This window comes from Microcaecilia unicolor, chromosome 3 (genome assembly GCF_901765095.1).
Source record: "Microcaecilia unicolor chromosome 3, aMicUni1.1, whole genome shotgun sequence".
NCBI classification, from domain to species: Eukaryota; Metazoa; Chordata; class Amphibia; order Gymnophiona; family Siphonopidae; genus Microcaecilia; species Microcaecilia unicolor.
This window is the reverse complement of record NC_044033.1, coordinates 333750107-333771477: the sequence shown is the minus strand read 5'-3', so window position 1 is coordinate 333771477 and position 21371 is coordinate 333750107. Positions and strand designations below refer to the sequence as shown.

The window sequence follows — 21371 nt, the reverse complement described above, 5'->3', positions numbered from 1 at the left end:
GCATGCTAACCTTTTAGCGCACACTAATGCTAGAGACACCCATAGGAATATATGGGTGTCTCTAGCATTAGTGCATGCTAATTTTTAGCACTTGCTAAAAGGTTAGCGTGCCTACAGTGCAGCTTAGTAAAACAAGGTACCGAGAGTGTTAGACTGGGAATTTAAGGTTAAAAAATGTTTAAAAAACCCCCAAAACCCATGAAGGTTTTTGAGACTAACGATGAAGCCGCGCAGGAGGAAACAGCTCTAACTGAAGTTTGCACAAATAAAACATGCTTGTTCTCTGAGCTTCTGAAGTCTTTTCCTCCTGTCAATAGCAGCTCAGACTAGTGAAATTGAATATATTGAACCACTAGTAAAAAAAGGCCTGTTTCGGAACACAATGAAACGGGCACTAGCAAGGTTTTCCTTGGAGTAGGGTTACCATATGGCTCCAGAAAAAGGAGGACGGATTGAGCCAGCCGGGTTTTACTTCCATTGCTTTCCATTGAAAGCAATGGAAGTAAAACCCGGCTGGCGCAATTGCTTTCCATTGAAAGCAATGGAAGTAAAACCCAGCTGGCTCAATCCGTCCTCCTTTTTCTGGAGCCATATGGTAACCCTACCTTGGAGTGTGTATGTTTGAGAGAGTGTTTGTGAGAGTGACTGTGTGAGAGAGAGAGTGTATGTGGGACAATAGCTGTTCTTCCCCTGTACTTCCCTTTCCTTAGCCCTGTAGCCGAAGGAGGGGTGTGGGGGGGCCTTGGTTATTGTTTTGGTTGGGAGTTGCATGACCAATCAGCAGTGCCATTTTGGGGGTGGGTAGCGTTGTTCCGCATCAGTGTGTTTTTGTTTTTTTGGAGGAGGGTTGGGGGGGGGGGGCAGAGGGGTGTGTGGGGTGTTGAGATAGAGAGATGTTGAATTTCCTTGTAAGAGTTTGTGTATTAAGGGGGGTGGGGAGTGTGTGTGTGTGTGAGATGCTGTCTTTCCATGGCAGAGTGTGTGTCAGAGATGTTGTTTTTCTTTTTTTTTTTTTTTTTTTAGAGTTTGTGTGTATGTGAGGGAGTTTGTGAGGGAGGCGGCGAGTGGATTTAAGGGGGGGGGGTGGAACTGGGAGGGAGGTTGCGGTGCCGCCGACGTTGGGAGTTGGTCGTGTGTTTGGGAGGGTTGGGAGGGAGGCAGCGAGTGGATTTCAGGGTGGGTGGTTACGGCGCCATTACCGTCAGCATTGTTACCGGCAACATTGGGAGAGTGGGTCGTGTGTTTGTGAGGGAGGTGGCGAGTTGATTTCAGGGGGAGGTGGTTGCAGCGCTATTACCATTTCAGTCTTGATACCAGGTGGCGACGTTGGGCGCGGACTGATGCTGGTGGGCACGGCATAACATATTCTTCGATTCCATTGGCGTGTATCGTGCTGCTTTGTTCTGGTTGGTCACAGCTGCTTGTGACGTACCAGGAAGTACTGACGTCAGATAGCACGAATGCCTCAAGGTTTAAGTGCCATGCAGTCAGCTTCAGAACGTTGGAGGTGCTTTTTATTATACAGGATAGTATTTTGTGAATTTAATCACTTTAACAAGATATAAGCCAATTGTAATTTGAGGATTATAAGCATAAAATTTAAGAGTAGACTTGGGGTGGACTGGGGATGGGCACTACAGTTATGTGTAGAGTACTGAAATTCAGCTCCTCTGTATACAACTTGTATGCATAAGGTAGACCAACAAAGAAACAGACTTAACTTATGTGTATGAGTGGTAACTGTAGTCACCAGTTATACATATGTTCAGCTGCACCATTTAAATAGCTAGTGTCACAGAATGTAACTCTCAGTGCTATGTAGTGCCAGCCTCTTTTAATATCGGGTCCATAGTACAAAGTCATATTAATAATTATTAGTAAATGAGGCCCCAAGTTTGTACCTAAGGCAATGAAGATTGAATTGCCTGAGGTTCAAGTCAAAGGAATGTTGGTGGGAGAAATGGATTTTAACCCTGGCTTCCCTGCCTCCCCACTTGCTGCCCTAAACACTAAGCTACTCCTCCACTCTGTACTAGGTAATTCTTAACTTTATTACAACTACACTGAAATCTATACAGAAGACATTCTCTCAATCATTTAGTATCCTTTCATTCTTCTCATAATTCTTTGCGCTTAACTGAAATCAGCAGGAACTCTCCCTTCAGGTTCTTTGTGAACTTACCACTCTGATGCTGACGATGAACTGGGAGCTCCAAGTAGTAAGCTACACTCTTGATCAGCTTGTTCTGGATCCAAAACACTTTGGGACTACCAGTCTAGTTTCCTAGCTCACCTCAAGTTCTCTTCAAAGATTGGCATTACGTTGACCATCCTTCAATACTCAGGTCCACTGATGATTTTAATGACAGATTGCATATTACTAGTAATAAAATCCAAAAATGAAATTGCAGACCTTTTTGAACTTTGGGGTGTACATCCAGTCCTGGTGATTTGAAATTTTTTAGCTTGTCAGTTTGCTGCATTAGGTCTTCCAGGTATACATTTTTTCAGTGTGAGCATTTCTCTGACATCCTCTTTAGTTAAGACAACAGCAAATAATTCATTCAGGGGATCTTGGTCTTTTACAAAGCTGCGCTAGCATTTTTAGCGCACACTAAATGCTAGATACCCCCATATATTCCTATGAGTGTCTTTAGCGTTTAGCGCATGCTAAAAATGCTAGCACGTCTTATTAAAAAGACCCCTTATTTTTTCTGCTATGGCCTTTTGTTTCCTGAGTGCCCCCTTTATCACTGGGCCATCTAATGGTCCAATGACTCCCTCAAGTCTTTAAAAGTAGTTGAATGAATTTTTAGTTTTAGATTTTGGTTTTATATGCCAAGTTTCTTTTCATATTCTCTTTTGGCCTGCCTAATCAGAACTTTACTTTTAACTTGAAAACAATAATATTAACCTCTCTCACAATATGCTAATATATCAACCTAAGCATTTATTGTACTTCTGTATTATGTACTAGACTTCTACAAATCTAAATTTTGTAACCGCCTTTTTAGCAATATGTAAGCCACATTGAACTGCCATACAGTGGGAAAATGAGGGATACAAATGCAATAAATAAACATGATACACCTATAGGAATATAATGGGCATCTTTAGCATTTAGGGCATTCTAAATTAGCCCACCTTAGTAAAATGACCCCTTTATTATAATCCCCCTTTTTAAAAGTCAAAATACAAGGGCAGTAGTTTTCATTAATGACTGGACACCAGGTCCTGCATGGTTTATTTGGATTTAATATGCTGAATTCCAAAGCAAGTAGCGAATAGGGGTCTAGACCTCCTCAGCCATTCTCCTCTAAACATCTCTGCTCTTAAGGATATTAATAAAGACTAAGAAATGGAAGCCACAAATGATTAAAAAGATGATTTTATTTCAAAAGTATTTACAAAACTACAGAAATTCTAACTGTAATAGGAAAAAGGATGAATCGCACAGGCTAGAAATACATTCTATTTTTAAACAATTAGGGCTCCTTTTACAAAGCTGTGCTAGTGATTCCAGCACGGTAAATGCAATGAAGCCCATTCAATTTCTATGGGCTTTGCCACATTTGCTGCGCAGGAATCGCTAAGGCGGCTTTGTAAAAGATGCCCTTACTGACTCTCAAAGATCTCTCACTTGTTACTATGTCTCAAATGCAATCAGGCAAAAGGTCTAATTATCTTTCTATTACAGCACCAACGGGGAACTATTCTTTTCCCCACAGATCCTGCCAGGGACTTGGCTTCTCTTGTAAACAGAATATTATGCAGATTTTTAAATCCCCTTGCAAGAAGCCTGAAAAGACAATAAGCCAAGTCCACAAAAACCTCCATAAGAGTAGATTTCACTGAAGATTTTTCCCACATCTCATAACATGAACAGAGAATCATAATCTTCAGTTGAAAGAAATAGTCAAAATTTGCTCCCAAGAGAAAAACAAACTAAAAACAGAATTAAAATGTATTCCTTCTCCAATATGGTAATAGTAGTAACTAAAAAAAAAAAAAAAAAAAAAAAAAGTTAGGCATTCATATGGATAAATGAAAAACTATTTCCTTTGTTGTTGCACATTTTTTGCCAAAGATACAAAATTGTCTCTGGCACTTAATGTATACATTATCCATAAACATTAAAATATAGCTTTAGTTATCCAGCAATAGCCCAGATGAAAAATTTGTAATTCCTGTTCAACGGAAATTAATCCAATAAGCACATTTGTTTCCCTATATATTAACGTAACTCAAATAGAAGATCAAAAAGAATGTATATACTTACACGTACTAAAAATCTGTCATGTTTAAACTCTTTCCTCAACTGGTGCCCATTGAGAAAATGTACTTATTCAGGGTCCTGCTGGGTTACTCAGAACATGTAACAAATTTTATCTGAATTTTTACTGTGGCGGCCTAATGCATAATTAAAATACCATCATCTACTGAAAGTGACTAGAGAGCAAAATGGTCATAATGTCTCTAAAACACTTGCGGTGTTTGGAATGGAACTCACAATTCTATTCATTATTGCAGGATTTTCAAAGACAAGACCTAATTGCTACTCTGTGCAATGATATGCCTGTCAAGTTCTATGCCTACAGAAAACAAAGAGAACCTAACAGTAATTGTCCCTTCATACTGGCTTGTCACTGAAAGGCCTTAAACACTATGGATATGCCATATTTATCAAATCTGATACCAGAATGAACATATCGCTCTCGTGAAAAAAAGAACATTGAGATCATCAATTTAGGCACAATTACATTTGCATCTTTTTACAACAAACCCCTCACCTACAATGGTCAAGATTCATCCTCAGCCAATTCTGCTGCCACTGTGTGCTTCTGAGCTAGTATGACACCACCGCCAAACTGTGAACAATTGAAACCCTGGATAGGAATACAATACCTCAGCCTAGTGCAGAACTAAAATCAATCCAGATCTTTTAATCACCATCCATGATAATAAAACCTTGACCTCAACTATCAGAAATAAACTGGTACAATCCCATATCAAAACCATCCCAGATCTGATCTCACACTTTCAATACTGATCCATCAGGATTTGGCTGAATGCAGCCATAACCCCAATAACCATATTTTTTTGCCACTTCAATTAAAAAAAAAAAAAAGACAGTCTGGCAAAGTTTTGAAGAGAAGCTTGGTACAACCAAGAATAGATTAAATCATTAGCTAAAGACTATGCCCAGTTTGTGAATACCATATGAATACCTGTGAGAAAGAGCATTCCCTGAAATTGTAAAATCAACTATATATCCTGATACCAGAAGTTGCATGTCTGTATAAGCTGTACAACAGAAATTTGAACTAGACCCCTTTGTGAAGGATACAATTTCACTAAGAGAAAAACTGGAAAATACCAATATGACGCACAGCAAGGCAGCCTGTAAAGCACTGATCCACAAAAAACAAGATATTACATTTCAGGTTTTCTATTTTTAGATGTTTATAAACTGTAAATATTTAGGTGCTTATTTTCCAGATAATTAGGGTTTTTTTTGTGTGAACCCACACTCACAAATCTGTGTTTCAGTTTCTATTGCTGGCCCCTATGGCTGAATCAAATATATACATTTGTGAAACTAGCAGCCTTAAAGTGGAGGATCCAAGTCAGGCAAGGAGACAGTACTATCAGAAGTGGTGTTTCTCTAGTGTTTATCCAATTAACACTCGTATTTAATTTGCATCAGTGTTTATCAATTAAACCCTAAATTCTGAAACCCTTGTAAATCACACCAAATCCCAAGTGGCCTACCAGTTGATTTTGGACAAAGACAACCAAATACCCACCTCAGTTGACAGCAACACCTATTAATAAATCATAAAACCATTCACAGCAGTCTCAAGACTAGCATGAAATCACTGAAGCATAGTAAAATGAAGTTCTGGATGATATCTAAATGAAACAAATTAAGCATGTTGGGGAGTATATGGCAAATGCACATTGTCCCTGCTGAGTAGGTCCTAGAGGAATTTTAGAATTCCTGTTTATCTAAGTATTTTCAAAATGAATCTGAGGATGACTTTTCTAAACCTACCTTACTTATAAGGAGGAAAACCAACTACAAGCCAGCATGCCTAAAGACCAATGTCTGCATCTTCCATAAAAGCTTAAGAGATGCAAAGCAGGACGTCAACCCCTCTACCTACACAGAGTCTAGGCATTGGCTGTTGCATAATAAACCTTCAGAGGCAAGGTTATTTTTGACCAAGTGTAGGGCAGACAATGCCTTATCTGCTTGTGTTGTCTGTTGAAAAGGATCTGTGCACAGTTGATGATCTGATTACCCATGCGGGCTTTATGAAAACCAATGCCCACAAATGGTCATCACTCATCTAAGCTGCTATGATGTATGTGAAAATGCAACCCCCCCCCCCCCCCCCACATATATTCATTAAGCATGTTTTTTTAAGTATTTTGGTTAGGTGTATCTATATATATTTGTATTAATGTATGAGCAAATAAATTTAATTATTAGTCATTAGCTACAAATGGTGCTCATGTGATCTGCTTTTGAAGGATAAAAGGCTTAGTCACATACTGTGACAAACACAAATAGGTCAGTGCTTTCAACATCATTTTTGTCTCATTTATCCAGTGATATAATCATATTCCTTTCACCTGGCTGAATATAATAAAAACCCAATGCCCAGAGCTGGTCATATTCAGACTGCAGACTTACCAGCCTTCACAGAAAATGAAGGTTAAACAAACATACAAAAGAAAGCACCCAGTGCTGTAAGACAAATCCAGAAGTAATGTATCAGACAACATGTTCAGTAGTTTTGAAGAGGCTCAGGTTAGTACAAGCATCTGTGTTTTCAGCTGCTTAAGGATTTATTTTGGTGCTGCTCTTTGAACATCAATGCATCTCTGACGGTTTTCTTCAAGCCTGTGCACCGAGTGGAATTGTGGATGGCTCTGTTATTTTCCTAACTCCAGTGGCGGTGTGCTTTACTATTGGCTTCAAAAGACATTTGAACTAAACACAAAATAAAAAGAGCTTGTAAAGGTTTTTTCTTCTAATTAAAAATTTAATTCACATACAGACCTGACAGTGAATCCTGGCTCAACTGTCCAAACAAAAACAGATATAAAATTCTCCTCCTGCTCTTTCAGCTTTTCAAAACAAAAAAAAAGCAGCTTAGCTGAAAGCTTGCCCTTCTCACAAAGGGCCTATTAATTTTCCATCACTTCTGGTTTTTTGTAAGGAACTTAAAAGGCAATTACATAAGGTGCACCTAATGCAGTGGTCTTCACTAATTTTTAATATGAGGCTACTTTGGATCTGAATGAGTGTCTCCACATATCTTTCTATGTGGATCCACAATACTGCTGACCAGAATGAGTCAACGACAGCCATCCCCACCAGCCCAGCTTCAAAGTTTCATTGGGGGTATCCTCAAAGGAGTGAGCATTTCTAAATGCATTCTCTTTGTCTATTGAGAAAGGTCTTGTCCTTCAAGCATATAGTTCTTCCTCATCCACTTCCCCTTATCTGTTGTGAGCTTGGTTCAAGAGGCAGACAGTAACAGAAAAAAAACTGAAGGGGGCAACACAGAGGTTTCCATAGGCCGCCATTGGTCCCCAGGCCTTACATTAAAGAACACTGGCCTAATGTAAGGCGCTAATTTGCATGCTGTTTATAGAACTGCACCTATGTGTGTAACTGGAGTCATAAATTGGCAGTTAAACATGCAAATGGCCAGGCGTTATTCTATAAACTTGGCACCTATGTTGCTTGGTGTGTAATCACAAGTAGGCCATACATGTGAGTGGAGAAGGGGCAGGTCATAGGTGTTCTGTCTAGCGATATACACAACTTATAGAAAAGCAACACAGCAGCGGAGGTTATCCAGGGAAAGAATAGCAGTTGAGAGTTCACCAAGACAACATTTTTTGAAAACAAGACCCAACTTGGCCAAGTTTCGGCTTGCCTTCGTCAGGGGTCACCAAGTTCTTCCCAAGTAAAATCAATGCTGTTCATATGCTGCGCAAGGAGGTTTTTTTTTTCATTTGAACAGCATTGATTTTACTTACGAAGAACTTAGTGACCTCTGACGAAGGCAAGCCGAAACTTGGCCAAGTTGGGTCCTATTTTCAATAAATATCGTCTTGGTGAACTCTCGACTGCTATTCTTTCCCTGGATAACCTCCGCTGCAGTGTTTTGTGTGTTTACGCAGAGGGTTTTCTCATGCTTTCTTATTCCACAACTGATAGAATACTATCAGTTGCATGCACTGCAAGGTGCACACAGGTGCACAAACCTATGCCAGACATTGAACTTAAGTGGCCACGTCTAGTTTTCACCGCACCAAATTGGATTTGTATTAATATTCTACAACAGCTTTGGCATGCCTTAAAGTCATTAGAGAATTGGTGCTTAGCACATCCCTTTGAGGCTCCTTAATTTAGGCACCACTTGCCTTTTTACACAAAAATATTCACTATACAGGTTATCTTTAGATTGTAAGCTCTCTTGAGCAGGGACTGTCCTTCCCCATGTTTAAACTTGTACAGCGCTGCGTAACCCTGGCAGCGCTATAGAAATGCTAAGTAGTAGTAGTAGTTATCTAGCACAGTATGTCATTTGGAATCTGCTATGTTTAAATCCCTCTCCTATTGAATTTATTTTTATACAGCAAAGCCTAATAGTCTAAGTGGCACCAGAGGAGACTGAGATGCAATTCTCCATTTATGATCCTTGGGTCATTTCACAATGGAGGTGCTGTGTAAGCAATATCTACAACCCCAACAGAGGGAGAACACTTGGCTGCAGAGACAGAGAGAGGGTAATTTGGTAAAAAGCATTTTACCTATACTACTAATCATTTCTATAATGTTACTAGACATATGCAGGTACTTTTTCTGTCTGAAAATTACCCTTCCTATAGACAGGTGATAAGATATGCCTAGTTCCACAGAACAAATACTTCTACTCACACTTGTGGCAGTTTTCCATGGGCAGTGTTAGGTCTAGGGCACAGCTTCCCAAACTGTGGGTTTCAACCTCAGAAAGGGTCATGAAACCTACGTTTTGGGTCACAAACAGGGTGGGCCTCGATACGATATCACTGTCCTGAACTACCCAGGGGTCATATGTGCTTTCTACGGCTGTGCTAATTGAAAGATTGATCAGAACAGGTTTATGGAGAAAATCCTATTGTGTTCTAGATTTTCAGAACGACCTGTCTTGTTTGGGTAAAAAAAAAAAAAAAGTATATTTAGAAAAAGTACATGCAAATCTCAGGGGGTACTTTTCTCTTTGAAAATTGGAGCAAAGGTCAAGGTTAAAAAGCACTGGCAGACTTTGTAGCAACATGGGCAATATGAAAATTGTACTCATAACGGCCAGCACAAAAGCACATTTCTATGATGCTCTGAAAAGATTCACAGCCCAAGCCTTTCAGCCAAGGCTCATCACTGTAATGCTAAGGTTAGAAGAGGTGGAAGACAGGATTGCATTAGGAGGAAATGGCTGCTGACCTGCAAACGAAGTTTGGGAGATTTCAAGGGTAACAGGAATCTGCTGGGCAATAAGCTAAATGGGGAAAAAATTGCCTTAACCGAGCTGTCAGGTTACCCAATTCCAGGGGGAGATTTTAGGGCAGTCCTGGATTTCTGACAACCCCATCTTGATACATTTTGGGACCTGCAGCATTGATTTCAATGGATGGAACTAGGTTCTAGAAATACCCCACCGCTTTGTAACATAAGTCCAAAAGTAGGACTGACAAGTCTCCTACTGGACATGGGTAACTTGGCAGCTGTGTAGCATAGATTTAATCAGCCTGCTCTATTTTATTGGGACAGGCTGAATCAGTTCTGTTTCACTCCATTGCCACTACAGGCCTATAGTAAATAATTCTATAAACTGGCACCCTCATTTAGGTGTGCCAATGCCGAGTGCTGGGCACCAATTCTATAACCGCATCTGTTTTCTGCTTTGCAGTCCCTGCTTCCAAGCTAAACCACAAGGCCTATCAAATTTTGAATGTTAATAAATGATATACCCTTGGTGTTTCTGGACTGGAGAATGAGGATTCGTCCAAGGATTTATTTTCTTTGCCAAATGAGCTGTCATCTTGGTGTGCAAATTTTTGTTTCAAAGCGTGTGCAATGAATGCTGCTGGATCAGACAGTGAATTCCGCTTCTGCTTTTTAGTAATGGGTGTGCCTCCTGGTGACCTACAAAAATGAAGAAGTTAGATTGTTCCAGACAGTACATTTTCTGCAATTAAATAAAAGTTAAAACAACAAAAAAGAAAACAAATAAAGGGATTCAACCACTCACAATATTCCATTTCCTCCCTTTTCTTTCTTTTTTTTTGGCGAAACAGTCAAGGTGGGCAACCTTGATCCTCCAGGACCTGGAACAGTGTCAGGATTTTGCCAATGAATATGCATGAGATCTATCTGCAATCTGCAAATAGATCTCATGCATATTCATTGGCAAAATCTTGAAACCCCAACAGTGGTCAAAGTTTGTAGAGTAGCTAGAGATGCTTCCCTTTGAAAGCTGATCACAATGGCACAGACAGGGAAGGCATTGGTTCTTAAAGTTGAAAAACCACCATTGGTGCCAGGTCGCTAAGTGTTACTACACACAGTAACACAGTAAATGATGACAGATAAATACCTGCATGGTCCATCCAGTCTGCCAAACGAGGTGGCCACAGCCACTGATCCTTAAACACTGGTTGGCAAGACTCCAACATGCTAACCATATAGGTAAAATATATCAAAATAAATACAATGTCCAGTATACTTCAATCAAAATAATATTTTATCAAGTTTCCACAAACATCTAACAATGCAAAAACAATAATAAAATAAAGTCAGTGTATTAAGTAATTACAAGCACCATTCTCAATCATCATTTTATTTTATTCTTGTTTCTGCATTGTTAATGTTTGTGGAAATTTGATAAGACATTATTTTTGACTTTGTACTTGATTTTGATATTATTTAATATCATTATTTATTAGAATTCTTCCAAGTTTTTGGTATTTTTTGCTTATACCAAATAGGTAGCCAAACAGGATGGAGTCTTGGTTATAACCATATATCATCTCTAAGTATTGCTGACAGTATTCAACTTACCAGTCAAGATGTCTCCCCCCCCCCCCCCCCCCCCCCCATGAGCTGCACAGCATCTTCACTCGATAGCATGTGACAAAGTGATCTACAACATTTGAGTTGCCAAAGCTTCACTTGTCTTTTGCGGGACACAGACTGTAGAAGTCTGTCTGGCACTGGTCTTAGTTCCCCCATGCTAGATTTGGTAAATCTTCTTCAGTCTTTTGCCATTTGTGGGGTATAGACTGTAGAAGTCTGTCCGACTTCAGCCTTAGTACCCACTATTCTTACTTAACACCATAACAACCATGTTGTGTTTCCATCCTCTTTCTATTTAGGCATCCTCTGAGTCTATCCCATGCATTTTTTATTCTACCACCTCTCCTGGAAGGGCGTTCCAGGCATCTACTACTCTCTCTGTGAAAAAGTATTTCCCGACAGTACTCCTGTATCTCCCTGCAACTTCAATTCATGTCCTCTAGTTCTACAGCCCTTGTGTCTTTGGAAGAGGTTTGTTTGTGTATTAATACCTTTCAAGTACTTAAAATGTCTATCGTACAACTCTCTCATCATCTCTAGCGTATACATTTGTCTCTTCTCATTTGTCTTTTGGCACAAACCCTGTACCATTTTTGTTGCCTTCCTCTGAACCGCCTCAAATCTTTTTATATCCTTGAAGAGATATGGCCTCCAAAAATGGACACAATACTCCAAGTGGAGCATCAACACCTCCTTTCTTCTGCTGATTATGCCTCTTCTCTACAGCCTAATGTTCTTCGGGCAACACCTACTGCCTTGTCACATTGTTTCACCACCTTGAGATCCTCAGATAACTATCACCTCAAGGGCTCTCTTTATTCATGCATATCAATCTCTCACTCCCTAGCACATACTGCTCTTTTGGATTTATAAACCCCACATGCATTACTTTGCACTTCTTCACATTAAATTTTAACTGCCAAACTTTCAACCATTCTTCTAATTTTTTATAAATCTCTTCTCATGTCCACTCCTTCCAAGGAGTCCACTTTGTTCCAAATCTTGGTGTCATCCACAAAAAGGCAAACTTTTCTTTCTAGTCCTTCAGCAATATTGTTCACAAATATGTTGAATAGAATCTACTTACTTTTCTATCATCTGAGTAAACTCCATTTACCACCACCTTCTGCCGTCTGTCAGTTAACTAATTCCCAAATTCAGTTAACCACATTATGTCTTAACTTTAGCCCGCTGAGTTTATTTATGAGCCTCCTATGAGGGCCTGTATCAAAGACCTTACAAGAATCCAAGTAGATTACATCTAGCGTATGTCCATTACCCAATTCTCTGGTCCCCTAGTCAAAAAAAAAAAAAAGAAAGAAGAAAAGATCAAATTCATTTGGCATAATTTTCTTTTGGTGAAGCCATGCTGCCTTAAATCTTGTAACCCAATGGATTCAAGAAAACTCACTATCCTTTCCTTGAACAGTGTCTCCATTACCTTTCCAACCACTGAAGTAAGACTTACAGGCCTATACAGTTTCCCACTTTTTCTCTGTCTTCACTTTTGTGAAGAAGGACCACCTCCACTCTCCTCCAATCCCGTGGAAACTCCCCCGTGTTCAAGGATTTATTAAACTAATCTTTAAAAGGACCCACCAGAGCCTCTCTGAGATCCCTCAAGATTCTGGGATTGATCCCATCCAGCCCCATGGCTTTTTCCATCTTCAGTTGTTCATAAACACTTTCTTCCATTAACAGTGCAATATCAACTTCAAAGACTGGTTCAATCAGCTCTACTATCATTACTGAAGTACTTGGTACTGTGCTTGGTAAGACCTTTGAGGACCTGTCTGTTTAATACTTTATCAAAGATTACAGAGCTCACATTCTTACTGACTTCAGAAGAATAAGAAAGCCTGGCTAACCAAGGGTGAAATATTGATGGAGGAGGACAACACTTGGAAGCTGTTACAATACCATCAGACTATGTAGAGTATGAGCTATCCTCCTAATGTGGCTGCTCGAGAGATGGATCCGTAACAACTGCAATCTCTGTTTTCTTAGGTCTTTGTGCCAATGGAAATGGATGCCAATGCACCAGTGTTGTGGCTCCTCGAATCCAAATGTGAAACCAAAGAACCATTTTTCTGGTGATGAATGATGGGAGTGGGATCATTCCCTACTCCTGGACCTATGTTTTGATTTTGACCACAAATTTGTTAGAGGCTCCTGTAGTGTCAAAGAGTCTCCAGTAGCTGGTGCAGGTCTTTCAGTGTCAATACCTCAATGCCAGAGTTAAGTGACCAAACTTTTCTTTGGTGGTAATGCCTTGAAATCTCAAATGATGGAACTTGATAGCCTGGATGACATCTTTGAGCAAATGCTACATGCAACAGACATTACATCCTAGCCCGAAATAACCCATGCAAATCTTGTGATGCTGAACGATAGACATCTTGAAGTTGGAGTGGGATGAGCACTTGGAACTGCTGGACTTCTTTTCAACCATAGGGGGTCTTTTACTAAAGCTTAGGTTGAGTTATCTGCAACAGGGCCCATTTTATTCCTATGGGTCTTTCTGAAGATAACTTGAGCTAAGCTTTAGTAAAAGACCCCCATAGAGAGGAAAATAAATGAAGCAAAATGAAACTCCACAATGGCAAAACAACAACAAAAAAAATATTGCAGACTGAGGCTGCAATAAGTATCACTCCTGAGGCATGGAAAAGTACTTTGAAGCCAATAGCTTTGAATGAAAATAAATAAAACAAGTGCCATAAACATAACTAAAGAGCAGCTAATGAAAGAGGAGACTCACATGATCAGAAAATGGTACCACTGAATAGAGTCGGAAGTATAGTTACAAGGGAAAAAAGGTCTGGTGCTTCCAAAGGAAAAAAACTGACTGATCTGGCTCGTAAAACAGGATTAGAGGTGGTCTAGATTGCTTTAATTATCCAGAAGTCAGGCTATGTAATATATAATAACCTTTAAGTGTTTATACATCAAAACTGAAATCCCAAGTATCCTATATAATAATTCTCACCTCCAACGTTCTGACTTGCCTGGGACCGAGGTTCATTCCGAGTTGGTCTGCTAGGCTCCGTAGATCAGGCTGACATCACCGTAGCCATTATGATGTCAACTTCAGAACCGGGGGTGGGGGGGAGGAAACATGCCTCACAGCTGATCCATGTCCAGAGGAGGGTTGCTGGACATGGGTGGCTGGAGGGGGGCAGGGGAGAGAGGAGGGTCGCTGGACATGGGTGGTTGCAGGGGGGGCAGGGGAGAGAGAAGGTTCGCTGGACATGGGTGGCTGCAGTGGGCGCGGAGGGTCGCTGGACATGGGTGGCTGCAGGGGAGCCGAGGAAAACCTTGCTAGTGCCCGTTTCATTTGCGTCAGAAACGGGCTTTTTTTTTTTTACTAGTGTTCTATAAATAAATAGATTAACCAAGACTGACATGAGATGCAGTGCAGCAAGTACAAAAAGTTAGACAGAACAAGAGGGCAGACAGAAGGAAAGAAAATCAAGATTTTAGGAAGACACAGTTAGAGCTAGTAACATGAGAATGGTTACTAATTTTCAACCAGGATGCAGCAGTGAAGAGGTGCAGATTTAAGCAACAGAGAGTTACTGTACAGCAGGAACTAACTTGACAGCACTTACAAAACTTGTTACTTTATGACAAACAGGGAGATTTAAGCAGAGGCATTAAATTGTTCCGGAAATATACCAACACTCAACTCATTTTGTACAAAAAAATTCTTTAGATTATATTTATTTTATTTTATTTTATTTTTTTCAATTTGTTTATTAAGTTTTTCAAATATATTACAACATATCATTTGAAAATCGAAAAGATGATTTTAAGTCAAAAACAAGTACATCATAAAGGAAAAATAATTAAACTTTATCTTCTCTTAAAGAATGAACTATTACTCATCTTTAGTCCAACAATTGGAGGCAATTCACAATACTCAGGAAATCAAGTATTTAAGGTAGATTAACAACATCTAACACTTAAAGAAGAAAAAATAGACATCTGAGGAGAGTGACCGGATTTACATACTATTACGGAGTCGATGTTATTACCATGCTTGGCTGTGTCACCGGCAAAGCAGCCAGTTTAGTTTCCAGAAAAGAATTTAATTGTTTTGATTCAAAGAAAACATATTTAACAGCATTAAGTTTTAAAACACACTTGCAGGGAAAGTTCAACCAGAATAATGCACCTAGTTGAACTGCCTTCGGACGCAGTTTTAAGAACTCTTGTCTTTTCTTCTGAGTTGTTCTGGAGATATCTGGGTAAACTCTTATTTTACAATCAAGGAAAAGTTGGTCTTTATTCAAAAAATATTGTTTTAGTACCCAGTCTCGATCCGGTTGTAAAATAAAAACAACTTTAAGAGTAGCAGTTGTCATTCCTATTTTATCATCTTGTAATATTTGTGTTAAATTCAAGTCTAAATTCACTGAGTGTTGATCAGGTCTTTCTCCATTTTCTTGTGCTTGTTTCTTAAAAAAGGGTTGAATATAATATATTTTTGAAATTGGAGGATGTGATCCTTCTGGGATTTTTAGTATCTCAGTAAGATACTTCCGAAAAGTTATTAATGGTGAGATTGACAATTGCTTTGGAAAATTTGTCAATCTAAGGGTATTAGACCGTTGAGCGTTTTCTAAAATTTCAATTTTGTTATGTAGAAAAAGATTTTCTTTAATAAGCTCAGCTTGTATCTTTTGAGTGTTTTGTATTAATTGAGAGTTCTTTTCTACTTCTTTTCCAATTTTTATCATTGTATTGTCCATCATTTTTATTTTCTCTAATTCAGAATCATGTTGTTGATTCAGAAGTAAAAACTTCTGCGAAAAGGAAGCTTCAAGACCAACCAGAGCTTCCCATATGTTTTCTAAGGATATCACTATAGGTTTTTTAGGCAAAAAGGACTTACTTAGTAGGCCCAAGGCTGTAGTGGAAGTTTCCCCTGTCTGTCTCTGGTGTGATCCACGATCTTCCCCAAGATTAGGATATCCTCCTACTACACCCGCACTCTCCAATGCGGGGGAAGTCGGCGTTTCTCTCGAGTCGGCACCCGTGCCAAGAAGCCCCGTAGATTCTTCCTCTGGGGTTTCCTGGTCCGTCCTCGGGTTTCCTGCCGGCATAGGAGGTGGTGCTCTCTGCTCGGGGCTAAATGATGTTTCAAGCTCAAGTTGCAGAGCTGGCAACCCTCTCCCCAAACTCTGCAACAGCGAGGTAGCTCCCGATATACCACCCGGAGTAAGGAATCGATCCATCGTTCCAGCAACCGGTAAGACTGGCGTTGTGGGGCTGGCGCGTCGTCTTCCTCTCCTTTTAGGCATTAGAGTTAGGAAATATATTTCTCTTGCGAAAGATAGGAGCTGGGACCGGAGCTACTTCCTTAACATCTCACTCAGACGCCATCTTGCCTCCGGTCTCTTATTTTTTTATTTTAACAAGAAGTCTTATTGAAACATAAACAGAACTCATAATATAGCAAACACCTCTCACTTTAATATAGATCAAAGCGGTGCCAAATAAAAAGGCAGCTACAAAATATACAAATTTTCTTTAAATTGTAATTACAGTACAGTATGAAGCCTTACATACCATTATTCCCCAAAATACTAGTTCAATGTGGTTTATAGTAAAAAAAATATATATAAATAAATAAATAAATAAAACTAGCACAAAACTAGGAACAACAGAGATATCACTATTTGTGGAAAGAGAAAGGTTTTCAATTTACTTCTGAATCTCATATAGTTTGATTCTAATCTTAATTCAAGTGGAAGAGAGGTCCATGCCAAGGCTGCCTGATAAGACTGAGTTATCTCAAAAAGATATAGCGGAATTAGAAAAGGTTCAAAGAAGAGTGACCAAAATGAAAGGGGATTGAACTCTTCCCATATGAGGAAAGGCTAAAGAGGTTAGGGCTCTTCAGCTAAGAAAAAGAGACGGCTGAGTTATGATTGAGGTCTATAAAACCCTGAGTGGAGTAAAGAAGTGAGTCGATTTTTCAGTCTCTCAAAAAGTACAAAGACCAGAGGACACAATGAAATTACATGGAAATACTTTTAAAACAAATAGGAAATATTTTTTTCACTCAAAGTCTAGTTAACCTCTGGAACTCACTGTTGGAGAATGTGGTAATGGCAGTTAGTGTATCTGGGTAAAAAAAAAAATGGTTTGGACAAGTTCCTGGAGGAAACGTCCATAGTCTGTTACTGCGATGGACATGGGGGAAGCCACTGCTTGCCCCGGGATTGGTAGCATGGAATGTTGCTACTAATTGGGTTTCTGCCAGGTACTTGTGACCTGCATTGGCCACTATTGGAAGCAGGATACTAGGATAGATGGACCATTGGTCTGATCCAGTATGGCTATTCTTATGTTCTTATGTTAAAGAATGTATCCTTTTCAATCTAATATGTGACACTGATGGAAGTAGCACTGAACAAGTATGTTGCTGCAAATTCTTTATTTCCAAACAGATGAGAGAATAATCTACTATAATAAAAAGCACCTCCAACATTCTGAAGCTGACTCCGTGGCTTCAGTGAAGGGTTCGTAACGGTGTCACATCTCTCTCTGCCCCGCCATCGCGTCAAAACGTGATGACGTCGAGGGCGGGTAATCAGAAGGCAGGACTGAGGGAATGAACTCACCTCCAACGTTCTGAAGCTGACTCCGTGGACGGCCAGGGCTTTCAATAACGCCGCCACCGCTTCCACGGAGCTAATCTGGGGACACAGTACAATCGCTGGGTGGCTGGGGGGGGGGGGGGGGGCAGGGGACAGAGGAGAATCGCAGGGTGGCTGAAGGGGGGGGGGCAGGGGAGAGAGCATAATCGCTGGGTGGCTGAAGGGGGGCAGGGAAGAGAGCATAATTTCTGGGTGGCTGGAGGGGGGCAGGGGAGAGAGGACAATCACATACACACTCTCTCTCACAGACACTCGCATCCAGTCTCACTCTCTCTCACACACACACACACTCGCACGGTGCTGCGAACCATGCAGAGGGGGGGAGAGGCAGGGGGTCCTGAGACCACAGGGGGAGGGGTCCTGAGACCACAGAGGGAGGGGGAGGTATCTCTGTCACACACACACTCTCTCACAGTCAGTGTCTTTCTCTCTCTCACTCTCACACAGTCTCACACTCACTATGTGTCACACAGTCACTCACACACTCTCTCAGTCTCACACTCTCTGTGTCACACACTTACTCTCTCACACTGTCTCACACACACAAAGTGTATCTGTGTGAAACACACTCTCTCTCACACACACAGTGTATCTGTGTGAAACACACTCTCTTTCTCAGTCACTGTCTCACATACGCACTCGCACACGCTCTCATTCAAACACACACATACTCTCTCTCTCAAAGACACACTCACACCCAGACTCACTCTCTCTCTGTCACACACAAACACTCGCACATTCACTCTCTCTCACAGTCACTCTCTCACACACTCTCTCAAACATACACACTCCGAGGAAAACCTTGCTAGCGCCCGTTTCATTTGTGTCAGAAACGGGCCTTATTTACTAGTGAAAACAATGCGTAATTCATTAAGAACACAGAATAAAAAAATGTGCAAATTGATCAGAATTCAATCAGCAGCCAATGTAATTTGAAGAAAAATGGGGTCACTCACCTGCAAATCAGATGTGCTTTAGTATTCTGAACTAATATTTTTGCAATGATCTTTTAGAACATCTTATGTATATTACTGTACATTACAGTAATCCAGTTGTGAAATAATTAATGACTGAACTAGAACTTTAAACTGATCAAATAAAAATGTATGGATTCGTCAAAGAAGCCTCATTTTAAGAAAGACTTTTGATCAAAAGGTTAATCTGAGTAATCATTGTTAGTTCTGGGCCTAGAGTGATTCCTAAAATTTTCAATAATGGCTCACAATCAAATTGCTCCTGTCCTACCATTAATTTTGATGAGCTTTCTCAGATCCCAGACATCTAAACTTAGTTTTATCCCTATATAATAAAAAGCTTTCGCAGAGTCTGCTTTAGCGTTTATTTTTCTGGTTTTTGTTTTAATGTAATAGATACATATTTCACTTATTCATGATGGCATACAGTAGATTTTACAGAGCCACGTTTGTAGGGAACAAATTTACCTGAGCAGCTTACCTTTCCACAGCACGCAGATGGATCTTATTTAGATCTTTCAGCACATCCATCATATTGGGAATGCATGCTGCTCTCTGTTTGTCAGCAGGCTCTTCTCTTATGAGGCTAGTCTTATTAGCAGCACAGCGTTGCTTTATAAGGTTAATGGCAGAAGAGCTGGAGTCAAAACTTGTCAATGGTGGAGGTGGAGGCGGAGGTGGAGGCGGTGGGGTCGCAAAGTGATGAACTGGTGTTGAAGTTGATGATGGACGTGGAAAACTACACTTGGGGCTATCAAAAGGATTTAGAGAATCCAAACCTAAAACCAAATAAGTTTACAAGAAAATAATTCAGCATCCAAAATGTGTAAGAATGAAAAGAAAAACTTGCAATCAATATTTTGTAAGAGCATAAGATAAGTCAAACCAAGGTCCAATGAGCCCAGCAACCTGTCACAAGTACCTGGTAGATCCCAGAAAGGTAGATCAAATTTCTCATATATGACAGCTTCCCCAGTCTACCTGGCTAATATTTTTTTAAATCTGTTTTTATAGAGAAACAGCATACAATGCAAAATATAGACCGTAAATGTTTTGACTCTTACAACCTGGTTAATAATTTATGAACTTTTTCTCAGGAGCTTGCCAGAATCTCCTTTGAATCCCACTATGTTTATTCACCTTGATCACATCTTCCCAAAACAGATTTCACTGCTGTGTGAAAAAATAGTTTCTAAGGGGCCTCATAGTCAACATGATTTAAAAGGCCAGGGGAGGCTCCTGGCCATTTAAATTGGCAATCTGGAAATAACTGGGCATTTTCAGTGGCACTTAACTTTATAGTGCCGTTGAATATACCTAGTTAACACTCAAGGCAAAACCAGCTATTCTGGGGGCATTCTGGGCCAGAGTCAGCACTTAACCGGCTAAGATATTCTCAGAAATAGGACTGTGTTGCAGTCCTATCTTCAAGCGGTTCTTCATAGCCAGTTCAGTGCTGAATATCGCATTTAACCAGCAGCATTTTTGCTGGCTCTGTATATCCTGAAATTCAATGCTGGAGCCCAGATGTGGTCCAGCAATGAATTTCCAGGTATAATGCCAAAGGGGAATGAACGCCTGAGTCCAAAAAGATGGACATTGGGAGTTAGACCTGCTTCCTGGGATGTCCAAGTTTCAGAAAGTGCTCCTACTGAGTAACACTGCATTGGAGGGATTAGGGGAGGTCACTTCCTTCATTCGCCAGTGATTGGTGCTCTCCCCCCACAAGTGAAACTTGAAAGTGATACTGGACTATATGTCAGCTTTGGGAGAAATAGACATCTGCGTTTCTAAAATGGCTGCCAAACATTTATGTTCCAGTACATAACTTATGTTGTCATTTCATATGCGGCCACAGAAAATGCTTAATTTCTTGTGCTGCCCCATTGATATTTTCCTAAAATGAATGTACATGCTGCACCTCACAGCAGATGAACAGGGCCAACTAAAGGCAAGTTTCCAACTTTCTTTATTAATTGTTATACTGAGGCAGCTTGGGCAAAGAAATCATATTAATTTGGTGTTTTAACTTTTCAGTCCTGTAAAATGGAGGAATGCCATCTGGTTTGGATTGCTCAGAAGTCTAGCTTTTGCTAGACTAGAGGTTAGAAAGGTCAGAGAGAAGTAATTATTTACCACATCTGGATACCATTATAAGCAAGGCATACTGGACAGTTTCGCAGGCAGATTAAAGGATTAGGCTAATGCTGGTTAGAAGAAGATAGTTTAGGATATTCTTGATAATTTAGAATTTGTCTTATAAGGAATTCTGATTTCTGCTTATTTTAGAATATGTTTTATTCTGTGTAATTAATAAGTTCTATTTCTATGTAGAATATCTTTTAAATCCAGTGCCTGACTTTTCAAGTGAGCTTTGTCTGCAGTTTAAGAGGTCATCATCTGGTTTGAATTATTCACAGTCCTAGCGAGTTCTGTGTAGGAAGCTAATAGGTGAAAGAGGTCAGAGAAAGTCTTGATTAATTATAGCTAAGTATAGGACTGGTATTCTGAAAGTAATAAATGTATGTGTGCCATTAAACAAGACTGGCCCCTTAGCCCCTCAATGAACCTAAGTTATGAAGTTAGCTGGGA

At 40.0% G+C, this 21371-nt stretch overlaps 1 protein-coding gene across 2 annotated transcripts in view; it reads right to left on the bottom strand.

Moving 5' to 3' along the window:
• Nucleotides 1–3449: 3449 nt before the first annotated feature.
• MTFR2 (mitochondrial fission regulator 2) overlaps nucleotides 3450–21371 on the bottom strand; it is a 104062-nt gene continuing 86140 nt past the window's right edge. The window contains exons 7-10 of one of the 2 annotated variants that reach the window (XR_003941606.1): nucleotides 19261–19558; nucleotides 10033–10207; nucleotides 6701–7000; nucleotides 3450–3996 (exon numbers count right to left, since the gene is read on the bottom strand). Coding sequence is in view for 1 of the 2 variants with exons in the window: in XM_030198442.1 (XP_030054302.1) it covers nucleotides 6905–7000; nucleotides 10033–10207; nucleotides 19261–19558 (569 nt within the window). In the remaining variant the exon portion in view is untranslated. Of the gene's footprint in view, nucleotides 7001–10032; nucleotides 10208–19260; nucleotides 19559–21371 lie in introns of both variants that reach the window. The other variant, XM_030198442.1, reaches the window with a different exon arrangement.